Source organism: Kogia breviceps, chromosome 2 (assembly GCF_026419965.1).
Source record: "Kogia breviceps isolate mKogBre1 chromosome 2, mKogBre1 haplotype 1, whole genome shotgun sequence".
Lineage (NCBI taxonomy): Eukaryota > Metazoa > Chordata > Mammalia > Artiodactyla > Physeteridae > Kogia > Kogia breviceps.
Genome location: NC_081311.1, coordinates 38,590,617 through 38,608,159, shown reverse-complemented (window position 1 = coordinate 38,608,159; position 17,543 = coordinate 38,590,617). Strand labels below are relative to the sequence as shown.

Sequence of the window (17,543 nt, the reverse complement as noted above, 5' to 3'; positions counted from 1 at the left end):
CTGAAGATGACTAGAAGAAAATAGTCAAGGACTAGAATATTTGCAGTTTGCCTGTGTTAATGAGATTAAGGCAGATATAATTTATGTGTTAAAAAGAAAAACAACAATCCAGTTTCATGTTTTAGTAGTAGCAGTGGCAATTGTAGATATATTAGGGTTCTAAGGGCAAATGTTGATTCAATGTGGATACAGCAGATGAATTAAAAATGGTTACCAAATAGTGACTCACCTACAGAAAAATGTAGCAAATAAGTAATTATTTTTCTTTTTAGCCTATTTCTGGATTAGTAAGAGCTATCTAGTGTTCTTAGGCTATTTTCTGAATGGGATACCTTGAAAGGGGGTTTGCTGATGGGTTTTTCTCAAGCTGCTAGGAGCAATTGTTATTGTGATTGTTCCTACTTGGAGTTTTGTTACCAATGTATCCACAGTAGTACTTGTCACATTGCAGGTGTTTAATAAATATTTGTTGGATGAATTTTTATCAGTTCCCAGCTCTAATAATATAGACTTTAATATCAGTAAGTACTGGCACCAAGCAGAAATATACCAGTTCACCTTTAAAAAACAGAATGACTCTCAGGCCTTACAGTAAGACTTCAATTTAATGCAGTGGAATATATTTAGTTTGTCAACGTGAAGCCTTTTGGTGAAAAGAAGTATTGGTTAGCTATTGAAACGTGGAAAAAGCACTGCCAAGAGAAAGGAAGCCTTAGTCAATGAACTTTAGATATTTTTGGCAAAACCATTCCTTTTGTGGAGATGGAAACATCAGAATATCTTAGTCTATTAAAAATTGCTTCATTTGACTAACTTCTCTTGTTTGATTCCACATTTATTCAGCAACATTCTGATTTCAGTTCTCAGGTCTGCTTATGGTGAGATATGGTCATAAAGATATGAATAATTTAGTTCTTATGGCAGTTGGATTTTTCAATAAATTAGTATATTGCCATTATGATCATTATGATATTTATACATCAGTCATATGATATGGGTTTTAATTTGTCCCGGGGGGGGGGGGGAACACCACTCAATATGCTGACAGTATCAAGTCTAACCCTGAAAGGTAGAGGGTCAGACTCTGGACCACCAGTAACTTCACCAAAGTAATAACTGAGTTTCTTATGCCTTCTAAGAGTCAGTATAAAGCTTATCTTGCAACCTAGATTCTTCTCCTCTATTGCAATGAGTTCAGTAGCATGGTGTTAATGTATAGAGCATCTAGATTGAGTTTTGCATTTGATTTATGTAATCTTGTCTTGCTTCTTCAGCGTTGAACATTGCATGGTATATTAATTTGTAGAGTGTGACAACGTGTGTAGCAAGTATATGTAAGCATTTATATGTACTATATTTCATGAAGAAATACTATGAAGGTCAGTTTTGAACTTGCTTTGTAATCACTGACTTTTTTTTGGCTGAGTTGGGTCTTTGTTGCTGCGTGTAGGCTTTCTCTAGTTGCAGCGAGTGGGGGCTGCTCTTCGTTGCGGTGTGTGGGCGTCTCATTGCGGTGGCTTCTCTTGTTGCGGAGCATGGGCTCTAGGTGCACGGGCTTCAGTAGCTGTGGCTCGCGGGCTCTAGAGCGCAGGCTCAGTAGTTGTGGTGCATGGGCTTAGTTTCTCCGCGGCATGTGGGTTCTTCCCGGACCAGGGATCGAATGCGTGTCCCTGCACTGGCAGGCGGATTCTTAACAATGAGCCACCAAGGAAATCCCCGATCACCAACTTGCTTAATTGGAGTGTTTAGTCCATTTATATTTAATATAATGATTAGTATGTTTTATTTAAGACTAACATCTTTCTATTTGTGTTTAGTTGCTCATTCATTCCTATTTCACTCTCATTCTCTCAATTCCTCTTTTTCTGTCCTCTTTGGGGTTAATAGAATATTTTCAGGTATTCAATTTAAATTCTTCTATTGACTTTTTATTTGTATGTATAAAAATTTGTATATTTAGAGTTTGTTCTAGGTATTATAGAACACATTCTTAGCTTATTACAGTTCCCATTAAAATATAAGAGCCCTACAACAGTAAAATTCTGCTTGCCTCAATTTTTTTGGTATGATTTTATTTCTATGTATGTAATAAACCCCAAAATACAGTCAGTATTTAAACAGTCAGTTGTCTTTCAGTGGAATCAAGAGAAGAAAAAGATGTCCTTTTATATTTATTCCTATATTTACTACTTCTGATGCTTTTTGTTTCTTTCTATAGACTCACTTTTCATCTGGAATTAGTTCCCTTCAGCCTGTGGGCAAGTCTGTTGGTGACAGATCCTCTCAGCTTCTGTTGATTGTTTTTGAAGGGCATTTTGCTGGATATAGACTTCTGGGATGGCTTTCTTTCTTTTTTTTTTTTTTTTGCTTTTCAGCACTTCATTAGATCTGATGAGAAGTCAGCCATTATTCAGACTGGTATTCTCCTATATATAATATGTCTTTTTCTTTGACTCCTTTTGTTTTCTTCCCTTTGTCTTTGGTTTTCAGTGGTTTTGATCATGATATGCATAGTGTGGTTCTTTTTATATATTTGTCTTACTTGAAGTTTATTGAGCTTCTAGTATCTCTAAGTTAATGTTTTACACCATGGGTGGGAAATTTCCGGCTGTGATGTCTTTTAAAATTTTTTTCAATTTCTTTCTTCTGTTCTTCAGGTTAGATAATTACTACTAATCTGTGGTCAAATTCATATCTTTATTTTCCAGCTAATATTTATGCATAACAAACCACCACTAAACATAAATAGCATAGAACATTTATTTATTTTATACTCACAGATTAAGTGAGTCAGGAATTCAGACAAGGCATGGTGGAGATGGCTTGTTTCTGCTCCACAGTGTCTGGGGCCTTAGTTGGGAAGACTCAGTGACTGGAGATGAGTTGGCAGGTTGGGGGCTGAATCATCTGAAGGTGTTTTTACTCACATGTCTGGTAAATGTTGTCTTTATCTGGGTCTTTAGTTGGGCTGTTGGCCAGACCCCTATACTTGGCCTTTCCATGTAGGCTAGTTTGGGCTTCCTCATAGCATGTCAGCTTGTTAAGAATGAAGTGCATGGGTAGAAGGGCATGGCATTTTTATGACCTAGCCTTAGAAATAGCTTTATGTCACTTCTGCCCATACTGTGTTGGTTGAGGCAGTCACAAAGGTGTGCCCAAGTTCAAGGGGGAGGGACCATAGACCCCCATCACTTGATGGGAACAGTGTTAAGGTTATGTTGTATGAAGAGCATGTGGGATGGGAGATGTAGTCATTCTTAGAAAATACAATCTGCCACATCTTCCTTCTGCAGTCCCCAGTCTTCTGTTTAAGACCATGCAAGTAGATTTTTTTCTTTTCAGATACTGTACTTTTGAGACCCAGAATTTCTGTCTTTTATAGTGTCTCTGTCTTTGCTGCGATTTGTCTTTTCATTTGCTATAATCATTTTCCTTTATATTCCCATATATATTTATAATAGCTGCTTCAAAGTCTGTGTCTGCTAATTCTAACATTTGGTTTGTCTTGGTGTTGGTTTCTACTCACTGCTTTTTTTTTTCTTGGTCATAGGTCATGTTTTCCTGCTATGCATGTCTAATAAGTTTTAATTGTATGATGAATGTTGTGGGTGATATGTTGTAGGGAGTCTGAATGTTAATTTAAGGGTGCTGAGTTTCATTTTGGCAGGCATTTAAATTAATGGTTAATCTTGTATTATCAGGCTTGGTTTTCTTTGTTAAGGCAGGCCTATTTTAGTTTTTTCTTTTGTTCAGGGCATGGTCCTTATTCCTAACCTGTGGCCTTTCTGGGTTCTCAGCTGAATACGTGAGTTCCTCAGTGAGGTCTCTCCACTCTGGCTGGACCAGAACTCCTTCTCCTAGAGCTGTGCTATCTCTGGTGTCATCCCCATTATGCTTCCAAATTCTGCACATATGCAGCCCAACTCATGGTCAAGGCCCTGAGGTGAATTTCCATACACACTTCGAAGTCTCTCTGTCTGTTAGTCCTCCTTTTTCTGCTACCCACTTCCACAAACTCTAGCTGCTTTACCACCCAGAACTCCAATCTCCGCCTGTATACCTCAATGAAACCTTTGTTCCATTTGTTCTACTTCCTTCTGCTGTGTCAGAAAAGAGTCTCCAACCTGAAAACAAGGCAGCCATGGGCAACCTCATGTTTCTTTTTCCCTAAGGATCATAAGCCTATGCTACCTTTTGTTTAGTGCCTCATACATTTTGCCCAGTTTTACAGTTATTTACAAGACTAAAACTCCTGTACCAGATACTCTTTAATGGTCAAAAGTATATACATGCTCCTGTAAGAAAAATGTTAAGAGATGGCCCCTTTATATTGAATGCCAGTATAAAAAAAGATTTTTAGAACAAAGTTATTTAAGGCCTATTCATAATAGAACTTTAATCTGGTTACAATAACTTTGCTACTGTATAATAATTTATAATATTCAAATTTTGCTTTTTACTGAATTTTACCCATAAATTTGTATTGATGTTCTCTAGAAATGGCAAATAAAGTGAAAATTTTTATTTTATTCTCTCTCCCTCACTAATGGCAGATATTCTTTCCCAGTCTCCAACCTGTTGTAATAGCCTTAACATTGCCCCTCAACAAGCCACTACTAGTTTGACACCTATTTACCATCTCTAATGTATTTCCATTTTACTAGGTCAATCAGTATTATTTTGTGGGATATTTAATTTAATGAAAGGTTACCCTAATAGATACTTTTCTTTTCTAGAAGTGAAGTGATTTTATTTTTAAATGTGTGTTATAAGGCATCAAATGAGGCTGTTTATTTAGGAAGCCTTTAGTACTTCCTGAATGGAATGTAGAAAAATAAAAGATTGGGAAGCAGAAGTTTCTTAGCAGTTGTACCCATAATAAATAATACTTGAAGGTTAAAAGAGGATAAAAGTTGGCTTTGAATATACATTTTAGACACTTAGCTAAAGTAACATAAGAAGTGTCCTGATGAAATTGAAGAACAGGCTTTCCATGGCTGGAGCCTCTAGGAGGGATTTAAAGAGATAACACATTACCAGCATTTTAATGAATTGTTTGTGTTTTGTGGACATCGTTTCTCACTGATGTTAGATTTGTGATTTTGGCATACAGTGTGTGCCAATATTTTTTTTTTTAACATCCTCAGGACAGGCTCAGTATGAATTAAAATATAATTAAGAAAAACCTCATGAGTCTTTATAAATAGGAATTGCATGAATCATTAAAACTAATTATTTCTCAAGGAGGACTGTTATCACATTAAAAAAAGCTTTGATCCTTGTTTTTTCTACTTTAAAAATAGTATATGAAAATATTAATTTTATGTAAACTCTAAAAAATACTGTTTAAAAGAACCTAGACTTTTCATGAAGCCCACTTTTTGGAGTTAAAACATAGTGTGATATAACTTCATCAGTTCTTACTTTTTTGGGAAAATACATTAGGACAGAAAACTTTTCTTTTGAAAGTAGTATGTGCTTATGTTTTAACTTCAAAATTGTAGAAGTGTTGAAAGTAAATCATGAAAACCTCCATCTCTCCCTGAAAACCCAGGATAGCCACTGGGATCATTTTGGTATGTGTCCTGTCAATCCTTTAGCCTCCAGTTTAAGTGTACGAAGGGCTGCCACATGTGAATAGTATTCCTTGGAGATGGCAATGGGATGTGTACATACCTATTAATATACTATTGGTTTATGTATTTGGATTCAAAACATAAAATTACCAGACTTGGAACGAACTAAAAATGAACTGTTAATCCTCCAGAATACCTTTCCCCCCCTCTGCTCACATTTACATTGTAGGCTTTCCATGAGAAAATTGTATTTTGTAGATCATTTTTTGCTTATTCATTTTCTCTCAGAAGAAACCAATGGTGGAAGATATGGCAGGTAGCAATGAGTTGTTGTTTATTAAATTTTATGATCACTGTCCTTCAAATCATTTGTCTATATGTTTTGGCTATTCTAATTACCCTTAATATTTACCTAAATTTCCAACCAAATTAAAATAGAAACTGAGGAAAGTCTAAAAGTATGTATAAAGCTTCTAGAACGAAACATAGAGAATATCTTTTTGAATTCTTTATGTGTAGGGAAAGATTTCTCAGAGAGGATGCAAAGTTCTAAACAAAAGAAAAATTTGATATATTGGATTTTATCAAAATTTAAATTTGTTGATTATCAAAGCACAATATTAAGGAAATGAAAAGGCAAGTTGAACACAAGGAGCAAATATCTGACAAAGGACTTATACCCAGACTATAAAAAAGACTCCTATCAATCAATAATAAAAAAGACAAATAATCCATTTGTGGGGAAGAAATGAGCCAGTGACTTAAACAGACATTTCAAAAAAGAAAGTGTAAAAATGGCTAATAAACAAATGAAGGACTAGAATTTTAAAAAGCTGACAACACCAAATATTGATGAGACTGTGGAGCAAGTGGAACTCTTAAAATGTTGGTAGGACTGTGGAATGGTATAGCTGCTTTTGAAAACTGTTCAGTAGTTTCTTATAGAGTTAAATATGCATCCACCCTATCTCCTCTGTGACCCAGCAGTTCTACTCCTAGCTGTTATTTACTCCAGGAAATGAAAGCATGTGTCCCCCAAAAGACTTGCACGAGAATGTTTATGCACTTTATTCATAATAACCCCAAACTGTAAACATCCCACATATCCATCAAAGGAGAATGGATAAACAAATGGTGTTATGTTCATGCAGTGGAATAATAGAATAAAAAGAATGAACTATCCATACATGTAACAACATGGGTGAATTCGAAAAACATTAAGTGAAAGGAAATCAGTTTAAAAAGAATGCATATTACATGATTACATTTACATGAAATTAAAGAACAAGGCCAAACTAATATATGGTAATAGTAGTAGCTACCTGAGAGCTTGGTGGGGCTTGACTGAAAATGGGCATGAGGGAATTTTCTTGGATGGTAGAAGTGTTCTATATTTTGATTGGAGTGGTTGTTACAAAACTTACAGAATTGTACACTTAAGATCTGTTTCACTGTATGTAAATTTTTACCTCAATTTAAAGAAAAATCCAAAAGTAAAAATTGAGAAAAAGGTACAGGAATATAGAAGATAAAGAGGGTAGAACAGACAGGAGTGAAAGGGTCTGTAACAAACCACTCTTTCCTGTAATATATTTATAGCTCAGTAGAAGTCTTTGTAGCAGAATCAGTGCATCCTGAGTTGGTTGAAGTAGTGGGTTAAAGCAAAGAATTATAAAAAGTTACACATAACTTAAATATTTACTTTAAAAAAAAGTTGTACACATGAAATACTAAAATAGTTATGTTCTATAGGATTTATTAACAACCACTGCCACAACAACAAAAAAGTAGTTATTTTCCTTTGTTTCCCTGTGCCCTGTGGCAAGAGTTCTTAATCTTAGGCCATGTACCTTTTTGACAGTCTGGTGAAGCTGATGAACCCTTTCTTAAAATGATTTTAAATCCATAAAATAAAATTCATGGGATTATAAATGTGCCTATTATATTAGTTTTGATTATAATTGTTATAAAATATTTTAAAACATCTGTATAATAATAGTTATTAACACATTTAACTCAAATCTGTTGGCAGGTCTAATGACTGTTCATTTTTGCAGTGTTGATTGTAAATAATATTTTGATATCTTCAACAACTGTAGTATGACATATCAGTTAGTGATAAAGTGATAAGTACTGCTTGTATTACTGTGTAACATAATTTTTCACATTCAACTTTATGGACTCTTTTTTTTTTTCCCTCTTAACCCAACCACATATTTTCATTCTCCCATTCTTCCAGTAGTATATTGTAATTTTGGTTATATCAGTATTGGGTTTTTATGTCATTATGACTAGATAAATGTCATTCATAGTTAAGCAATATAGTATATTATAACTGGTTTTTCCTACACATTTTGTTTTCCCTGGATTTACAGTTCTCCCTCTCTCCATCCCTTCTTCCCTCCTTTCTCTCTCTTTCTCTCTCTCTCGTTTAGTTTCTACATTCTTAACTTTAATTCATCCCTAAACTTACCCCTAGTTGTATAAATCTCTGTATATGTTTGAGTACTTTTTTTTTTTTTGCGGTACGCGGGCCTCTCACTGCTGTGGCCTCCCCCGTTGCGGCTCCGGACGCGCAGGCTCAGCAGCCATGGCTCACGGGCCCAGCCGCCCCGCGGCATGTGGGATCCTCCCGGACCGGGGCACGAACCCGTGTCCCCTGCATTGGCAGGTAGACTCTCAACCACTGCGCCACCAGGGAAGCCCGGAGCACATTTTTTGTTATATCAATTTCATCTTCTCCAGGAACCTTCCAGTCTGCCCTAATCTGGATTAGTCGTTCTCTAGGCTTGCTGTATGACTGTCTAATCGAGATGTCCCTTCACTGTTCATTCTGGGGATTCTCCTTTTTCTTCTCATGCGTTGGATTCTTCAGTTTCTGGAACTTTTCATCTTCTCTCATGGTTTCCCACCCTTGTTTTGGTGGAAACATCTTATAGTAACTTCCTGAGAGAGAATATGTGGAAAGCAAAATTATTTGAGACTTTGCTTATTTTTAAATGCCTTTATTATATATTCACACTTGTTTTATAGTCTATCTTGGTATGGAATTCTAGGCTGGGAATAATTGTAAGTCAGAAGGTTTTGCCCAGTTTTCTAGCTGCTGGTGTTGCCATTAAAAAGGATGATGTTATTCAGATTCCAGATTCATTTTATGAAACATGTTTCCTCTCAGGCAGCTAGGATCTTATGTTTATGTCTTCAGCATTCAGAAATTTCAGTGAGATGTATGCCTTTATTTGGGTCTGTTTTAATATTGCTGAATACTCATTATACCCTTTCAGTTTGGAAATTCATGGCCTTCAGTTTTGGGTATTTTTCTTGAATTGTATCTTGGATTTCTTCACCTGTGTTTTCTGTTGTTTTCTCTGGGATGCCTATTCATATGTTGAATCTCCTAGACTTTAGATCTTTTAAAATCTTTTCTGTTTTCCATTTGTTCTTCTATTTATTCTATTTCCTCCGCCTTATACTTTTCTAACCCCTCTATTACCTACCTTACAGGATTAAACAAATTTGTATGCATAAAGTATTTAAAATAGTGCCTGGCATATAGTAAGTGTTGGCTGTAATTGTTGTTGTTTAGTTTCTTAACTAATTGTTGAAGGGAGAGGTCTTTGGTCTTTTGACATATTATTTTGACATATTAGCTGTATGACCTTGGGCAAGTCCTATAATTTCTTTGATACCTACTTCCTTCATCTCTCTACCTCTCAGATGTTTGTGAGCATCAAATGAGAATATGTATGTGAAAATACTTAATAAACTTTGTACAGAGCTAATAGTTATTACCTGCATCTTTCAAATATCAAAAGTTTTTAGTTTGAAAGAAAATGATGGCTGAATTTTCAGGGTTATTTTTAAGATTTCTTGATTGCATGTGACTATTTCTCACAAAACTGTATAAGCTAGGTGAACTTGAGCTAAATGCTAATGCTGCTTTTTAAAGAAGTTATTTCTTAATACTCAATCTCATTATGTTAGGCTGAAGAGAGAAGATTATGAAAATATTCATTTTATGAAGAGCTATGGCTTTACTTCAGATTGTATAAATCTGTGTAATGTAATAATTACTTAAGAAAGACCTGATTACTAGTTTAAACCCATGGATAGAATATTTATTGGAGTTTATTTATTTATTTTTCTTAAATGGTATTTGAGATTAGGAAAAACAGAATCTGTCTTTTGGTTTTTCTCAATAGTAGTAATGTAATTTCAAATGTTAGCTCATTTTTGTTAATGGTGGCTTTTTGTTTGTTTGTTTTGTTTTAAGGTTTTTGGATTCAAAGCATAAAAACCATTACAAGATATACAATCTGTAAGTATGTTTTCTTGTTTGTATGCTTGCACATATCTTCTAAAATAACTATTGAGTGAAAGTTATTTCCTTGTTAGAATGAGGTAGAGTTAAAGATATATTTTAACAGAATTGTATTCCTAAAACAATTAGTTCAAGTAGTCTGATTGAGAGCATTGTTAGGTCATTTAGAAAGTGTAGTGATGAGGTAAAACAATGTTGGCACAGATTCATGTTACTTGATCTGCTTTAAATGACTTGGCATCTAGCCCATCTTTGGGCCCATAACCATGTGGTAACTTGAAGTGTAATTCACACAGAAATTCTGCTAAAGCATTAATGCCATCTTCCATGGAGGGATGCTTCTAGAGTAGACATAATTTTATTCTGTGTCTCTAGGTCAATTGATTGAAAAAGCTATTAGCATATTCTCTAACTGTATATAAAATAAATAAGTTAACTAAAATTGTTGAATTGGGTGGTTTCTTTTGTCTGGGGCAGGGATGTAAGGATTGCCTCTTGATTCAGCTAGCGGACCTTATCTTTAACCTTTCATTTTTTCTTTTGACTTTGTGAGTAGAGGTGTAAAGTAGAAAAAAAAAAAAAGAAGGAAAGAAAAACGTGAAGAAAATATCTTATCATTTTTGCTCTTGACCATTTTTTCCTTCCCCAAATATTGACCATTTTCTAATTAAAAAAACAAATTTTGTATAAAATATGTTATGTTTCTACCTGGCTTTTATTTCTCCTATGTGATATGTATAAATTATGCAATGGAAAAAAATTTAATCTAAAGTTGTGTATGCTAATTTACTGTTATAATTTCTGTAGAGTTTATTTATCAAATGGAAGAACAAGGTTTTTTTCTACGTTCAGTGGGTTTTCAGATATTCACCAAAAAAATGAAAGATCCTCTGTGCCTTATTGGCTTGTGGGATGTTGCTTTTTTATCTTTAATTTAGTGATCTTTGTACTCTGATAAGACTTCAGAAGACCCAAGAGTGAAGTAGACACTAGTATTGTATCTCTTAGTGAGTTGTCACTGATTTCCTCAGATGAACAAAGAAGCAAACATTTATTGAGGGCTTGCTACATGTTAGACATTCTACAGCATTTTGTTAGTGCAGAGGTGAATAAGATGTAGTTCCATTCCTCGGGTAATTATAGTCTAATGTAAAGGTAGACCAAGTATTATAGAAGAGGTAACTCTTGTATAGAAGAGAGCTGTGTAGACAACAGTCAAAATAGTGATTGTACCCCGTAGGGAAGGTTTCATAAAGAACGGCATGTTTGAGCTGGGGTGAAAAGAATCATAGAGGTTGACCTGAGGCTTAGGAGGAGGGGAAATGGCAGTGCAGGCAGAGAGAATGGCATGTAACAAGCTTGTTGGCATAATATTGTCTAGAATATGGCAGATAATCCATTATGGTCAGATTATGGTGTGTGTGTGTGTGTGTGTGTGTGTGTGTGTGTGTGTGTGGTGTAGTGGTAATAAGTAAGATGAAAGAAAGTAAAAGGTGCTTTAGAAACTTAAGTTTAGGTGGGTCCCAACTTACAAATGATCTATGCGTATATCTTTCTCTTTTCTGGATTAACCTCTCCTACAAAAACTCTTGTTACAGGTGTCAGAGTGTTTCTGTGGAGGAAAATAAAAACCACAAAGTTTTGTAGTTTTTGAACAACTGGATTCAGAAGTTAAGTTTCAAAAAAATAAAGAAACAAAAAACCAAACAGGACATGAACTGTTAAAAGCTGGAGTCCACTAAATGAGTCACCTCAGGCTTAGACTCTTAGTACTAGGCATGTAGAGAGTCCCAGAAGGAAGGTAGAAAGATACTAAAGACAGATTCTGCCTTATTTCAAAATTTTATTTGAGTTTAACATTATATCCAAAGAAAGGAAAGGAAATTCTTTTCATTCCTGTATGCAATGGCTTCCTGCTTCTAGAATTTAGGACTCAGGTTTGTACTGTCAGTATTGTGGGTCACTTGTGTTATTATGGTTAAAGTTGGCATTGGTATCTAGCCTGGAGAGTTGATTGCCTGTTTGTTTTTGTACATCCAAACATCAGACCCCCAAGTTAATGAATTGTCTCATTATTAGTTGAGAGTAGCTTTTGGTGCACATATTTTAACTCCTTTATTCCCCCATGCACTTAATGGAATCATAGACTGGAAAGAACCTGAAAGAGAGATCATTTAGTCCAACCTTCTCATTTTACTGATGGGGAATCTGAGGCCTAGAGAAGTTAAGTGAGTTGAACAAGGTCACACAGGTACATATGGTAGCAGACCATCCACTGTTGATGCCAGTATTCCCTTTCTGTTTTTGTTTGTTTGTTTTAATCTCCCCAAATTTTACTTTCTTCAGAAGTTTTTAGAACTACCAAGTTGTAGCATGTTTTGATTTCTGATGTCACTTTTCAGTCTTCTTTACTTTTCTACTCCTGTTTATGTTTCTGGCTCTGGGTAAGTGAGTCTGATAAGTAGCAGATGTTTCTATTTTGTTTTTTTATTTTTAGGATATTAATTACATGTGATGTATGTCTTTGCAAACATATGTAAATGGAAAGATCTTAAAATATTTGCACTTCACATACCTGTATTTAATAGTATATTAAACTTTTTATGGCAACTATGACATATGTGGGTGAAGAAGAGTTCTTAATGTGGACTTTCTAATAATTGACCGTAACTGTTTATATGTCTATTATCAGGCATTCAGTAAGTTATTTTAACAAAGGACAAAATTAGCCTCATATAATTAACCAAAGTCAGGTATACTTGGTGAATTACTTAGTACATTAATCAGTTTGTTTTATGCAAGTGTGTGTACTTCATTTATGTATGTTCCTCTGTAATCTGTCTTCTGGTGGGGGTAAGGGGAGGAGGGGGGAGATGGGGTATAAAGACATAATATAGTTCTTGCCTTTGAGGAAATTAAATGTTCACTGGATACTAATTTTTAAAAGGTTGACTATATTTCATGGTATATTCTATTTGACATACAGCTCTGCATCATTTTGTGGTAAACCTTCAGCTGTTGTTAATTTTTATCTATTAAGTTTTCTTTTGTAAGATAGGGATAGCTCCATTGAAGAGAGTAAAGAAGAGACCTACATGCCTAGCTGATTCTATGACGAGTCTCATTTCTCTGGAAGCATTTCCTATCAATCTTATCCCTTTATTCACTTTCTGTCTACTGCTTCATAAAAGCTCTCTTTCAGTGCATCTTTATTTCTCTTGTCTTATATAAGCCAGTATGAGGTGATTATTTTTAAAAAGATATCTTTTAAGTTGAGTTCTAGTTATAAGGAAGTATAAATGGTTAGATCTACCTAACACTTGTCTTAGTCAGATCCCATTTACCATTCATTTATCTTTAATTGTGGTTTGTTGAAAGACTTGTCTTATCACTAATATACCATAAATTTACAAGGGACTGTGTGTGTGTGTGTGTGTGTGTGTCTGTGTGTGTGTGTGTGTGTGTGTGTGTATGTGTATGTAGTTATCAGAGAAAGTTTGTGTTTTGTTTTTTTTTAATTTTTAAAAATTTATTTGTTTATTTTTGGCTGCTTTGGGTCTTCGTAGCTGTGCGTGGGCATTCTGTAGTTGTGGCGAGCGGGGTCTACTCTTCATTGTGGTGCGCGGGCCTCTCATTGCCGTGGCCTCTCCTCCTGCAGAGCACAGGCATGAGGGCTTCAGCAGTTGCGGCGCGCAGGCTCAGTAGTTGTGGCTCGTGGGATCCAGAGCACAGGTTCAGTAGTTGTGGCGCCTGGGCTTAGTTGCTCCGCAGCATGTGGGATCTTCCTGGACCAGGGATTGAACTTGTGTCCCCTGCATTAGCAGATGGATTCTTAACCACTGCACCACCAGGGAAGCCCCATGAGAGAAGGTTTTAATTAAGAGAGTCTTATTTCTTTCTTACCTGACCAACCACTCCCCAGATCAATTTCATCACTACCAGGCCCAGTATATGTTTTCACATACTCCCTATCCATACCTGTAGATATTTTCAAAGTTTTTTCATGTTTTCATTATCACTGTTTGTTGGTTCTTTTATGCCAAATAATGCTCTTTTTGGAATGCTGACTTGGACTAAAATTTGTTATTGTATTGTTTTTTAAACTTATTGTGCGTGGAGTATGGAACAATACTGAAAAAAGTTTGACTTTTGTAATCAGAGGTGCTGGCCTCTTCCATTTACATATCGTGGTTTGGGGCCAGTTTTGTAATGCTCTTCTAAATTTTAGCTTTCTCATATATAAAATGGAGACAGTATTAACTATTTTATGATTGTGAGGATGAATTTAAAAACATGGAAACTTTGTAAGGTATGCACATCTAATAGACATTTAGTAGCTCATTATTTTCACTTTCCCTCCATTTTTTTCCTCTTAATAATATTTGAGAATTCAGTGTATGAAGGCAGTCATCAGCAGTGTTTATCAAGCCAAACATTTTGAGCTGCTAAAAAAGTACAGGAATTTTAGATAACTGAAGCTGTATGAAACTCAAAATGTTTATTTTTTGTTGTGCTCTAATGAGACCAGTTTCTTAGAATTGTTTCCTGGTATATACCTCTCCCCTCACCTCGTAAGCCCTATTTTACATGATTCCTTATAAAATATTCCATTAAAAATTCTTCTCTATTGACCATACTCCTCTTTAACCTGTACCAAAGAAAGTGTAAAATGTTACTATTTTCTTGGTCAGTTCTCTTCTTCCTGCCTGTCATTTTTTTTTAAAATAAAAGCAAGTATGAAATTATTTAGCAAGCATGCATATATGTGCATATGTCATTGTTAAATAAATTTTCTTTCTAGCAAAACTCAATATACTAAATTATAGTATGCTAAAATGGAAAAGCTTTGTTTTCAGCAATATTATGAGAAGCTGATTTGTTTCAGGTCTGACCAGTTAGAAACTAGTGGATTGCAGTTTGCTTATAATTAGTTCAACCTTCATGTGGATTTTTTTTTTTTTTTTTTTTTTTTTGCCACACCACCTGGCTTGTAGGACCTTAGTTCCCTGACCAAGGATTGAACCCAGGTCCTCAGCAGTGAGAGCACCAGGGAATTCCCAACCTTCATGTGGATTTGAGTTTAAAGATTGTTTAAAATAGATGAACTCTACAGATGTTTCAGTATTTCTAAATGTAAAGCACAGGTCCATAACCACTTATGTGAAATTCTTTGGGCTAGTTGTGTTTCAGCATTCAGAATTTTTCAGTTTTTAGAAAGGTAACATGTAAGCATATATTTTGTATTACATAACACCCCAGTGGGATTTGGAACAGTACCTAGAATAAAATGTTTCACTCTTTGCTGTAAGTGTATTCCTATTAATTGGCTACACATTCTCATAAACTCAGATCAAGTTCTGTTGCAATTGAGTTTGCCATACAGTTAAGAGAAAGTTTCAGATGCTTCCAAATTTGGGAATTTTGGAATGGTGGATTAAGAGGCTATGGATCTTTATTTGTTCTAAAATGCTAAGTTTTTATTTTAAATAATTTTTAAAATATCTGATTTGGTTAGTAGTTGGAGGTACTAGAATGCTGCTGACCACAAGCTAATGTATGGAATCCCTTTCTGAGCCTATTAATGTTTATAAGCATGGCCTATTAATCATGAGTCAGCCAGTGCATGATAACAAACATGTGACTACTATTAAAAAGACAAATTTTAGCATGCTGTAAGTAATGCTAAGTCAACATTACTTTTTTCTGTTCTGTACTGATTTTATTTACTAGTCTTTCATTACTCTCAGACTTTAATTAAAACTTATAACCTGAGAGATTATTGAAAAAGATGACCTTTGGCTTCTCTACAGAGAGAAAGATCTGGTTAAAAAACTTAGTAAATGTTGTGTCTGAGTAGATTAGCATCCTTCAGTTTTTCTTTACTTTTCCTTTGCCCTTATAATTTTACTGTTTTTAACATACATCTTTTGTAGTAATAGTTTGAGGAAACTGTATATGCTCAATTATCAGGCAAAGATAAAATTAAAGCTAGTTAGTTGTTTACACATTATCTTGTGAAATCAAAAATAAAGACCATTAGCATATATAATTTTCACAAAGGGAATGTGAAGGTGTAGATGCAGCTGAATTTGCAGTGTTGTATATTAGTGGCATTATAAGTTTTGTAAGCAAACGTATAAGCCCTGATTGCGTATACTTAACATTTTCATCCTTGATTTCCTTAATTGTAAATTGTGGATAATAACAGTACCTACTTCACAGGAGTCTTAGGATTAAAAGCAATAGTTAATGTAAGACATTTAACATAATGCTTGGTACATTATAAAGGTTCAGAAAATGTTTGTTACTAATATACTTTTTTTTCTCAAGTGCAAAAGATAATTTTGTATCACATTTAAACTTTTCTTTTAGATGTGCTGAAAGACATTATGATACCGCCAAATTTAACTGCAGAGGTAGGCATAAATACACTGTATTATGTTTGATAACTTGAAGCCAACAGTCTAAAGCTTACTGTCATACCAATAATGAATAATCTCAATTATTAAGTGATATACTTATCTTAAAGATGGTCTTAGAAAATTTGAAAAATAAATTTAATTTTGCTATTGTGTTTTTGGAAGCAAGTATCATATAAACCTGCCAGTAGTACTAGGAAGACGAAATTGTAGAATAGACCAAGAATTAGGAGAAATTCCTAGACTAACGGTAGAATAAAGAGAGGGTTATACCTGCAGTTTGAGGCATTTGGTTTAACAGTAAGAGGTTACAGGGAGAAAGAACAACTACTTAACTCCTATCGAGGAACATGACCTGCGTGGTGGAAAAGGGTATAATGAAATATGGATAAGAGGAGCCTGATAGATGAGAGCAGGAGTTGATTTAAATGTGTTCTTCTCCAGGTGTAGTAAATTCTATCTCAGAGCCCACAGAAACTTTCATTTGTATTTGTGGAACCCTTTGAACCATGAGAGACCTGGAGAGTTGAGAAGCTTGGCAAGATGCTGCGGTGATAGTCAAAAAGAGAAAGTGGGTGCCTTGACAGATTGATACATTTGCCATTGATCCCTCCAAAATATTTAGAATGGACTTTCAAACAGTTGGTTTGAGAATTCAGAAGTGCTAATGGCTGTGAGAGCCAGGATAGATTTACTAAGAATGTTTCATTTTTAGTGGATTTAGGCTACTGCTTACTGGTCAGAGTGTTTTACTCGAGGTTTATCTAGCTTTAAATAGGCGTTTAACAGGTTTTTCTGGATGTTTTTGTATGCCACTGGGGAAATGAAGATGGAATGATGGTACAGCTGGGCAGATGACTAAGTAAAAGCTGTCCTGATGATTCCCTGTAATGGTAGTCACTGTCTACTTGAAGAGCTGTTCTGTCACACCAAAGGCTTAATTGAGTGTATCTTGTACCTCATTATGAATGACTTGGTTGAAGATATAAAAGACATACTTTTCACACATTTAGATAACACAGAAGATAAGTACATTGAATGTTAGTCGGCATTTTTAAGAATCTTAATAGAGTTGAACCAATAAGATAAAATTTAGTAGTGATATATTTAAAGTCCTATTTCTAGAAAAAATTTTTTAAAAACCTCAACTCTAACTATAGGGAACAGAGAAGTTTTGAGTTCTTATAACTCATGTGAAAAGACCTGAAACTTCGCTTGATATTTACT

At 34.9% G+C, this 17,543-nt stretch overlaps 1 protein-coding gene across 2 annotated transcripts in view; it reads left to right on the top strand.

Annotated features, from left to right (window-relative positions):
• PTEN (phosphatase and tensin homolog) overlaps positions 1-17,543 on the top strand; it is an 87,509-nt gene that overhangs the window by 41,816 nt on the left and 28,150 nt on the right. For both annotated transcript variants that reach the window (XM_059054017.2, XM_067025099.1), the window contains exons 3-4: positions 9,850-9,894; positions 16,270-16,313. In XM_059054017.2, coding sequence (XP_058910000.1) covers positions 9,850-9,894; positions 16,270-16,313 — 89 coding nt within the window. The remainder of the gene's footprint in view (positions 1-9,849; positions 9,895-16,269; positions 16,314-17,543) is intronic.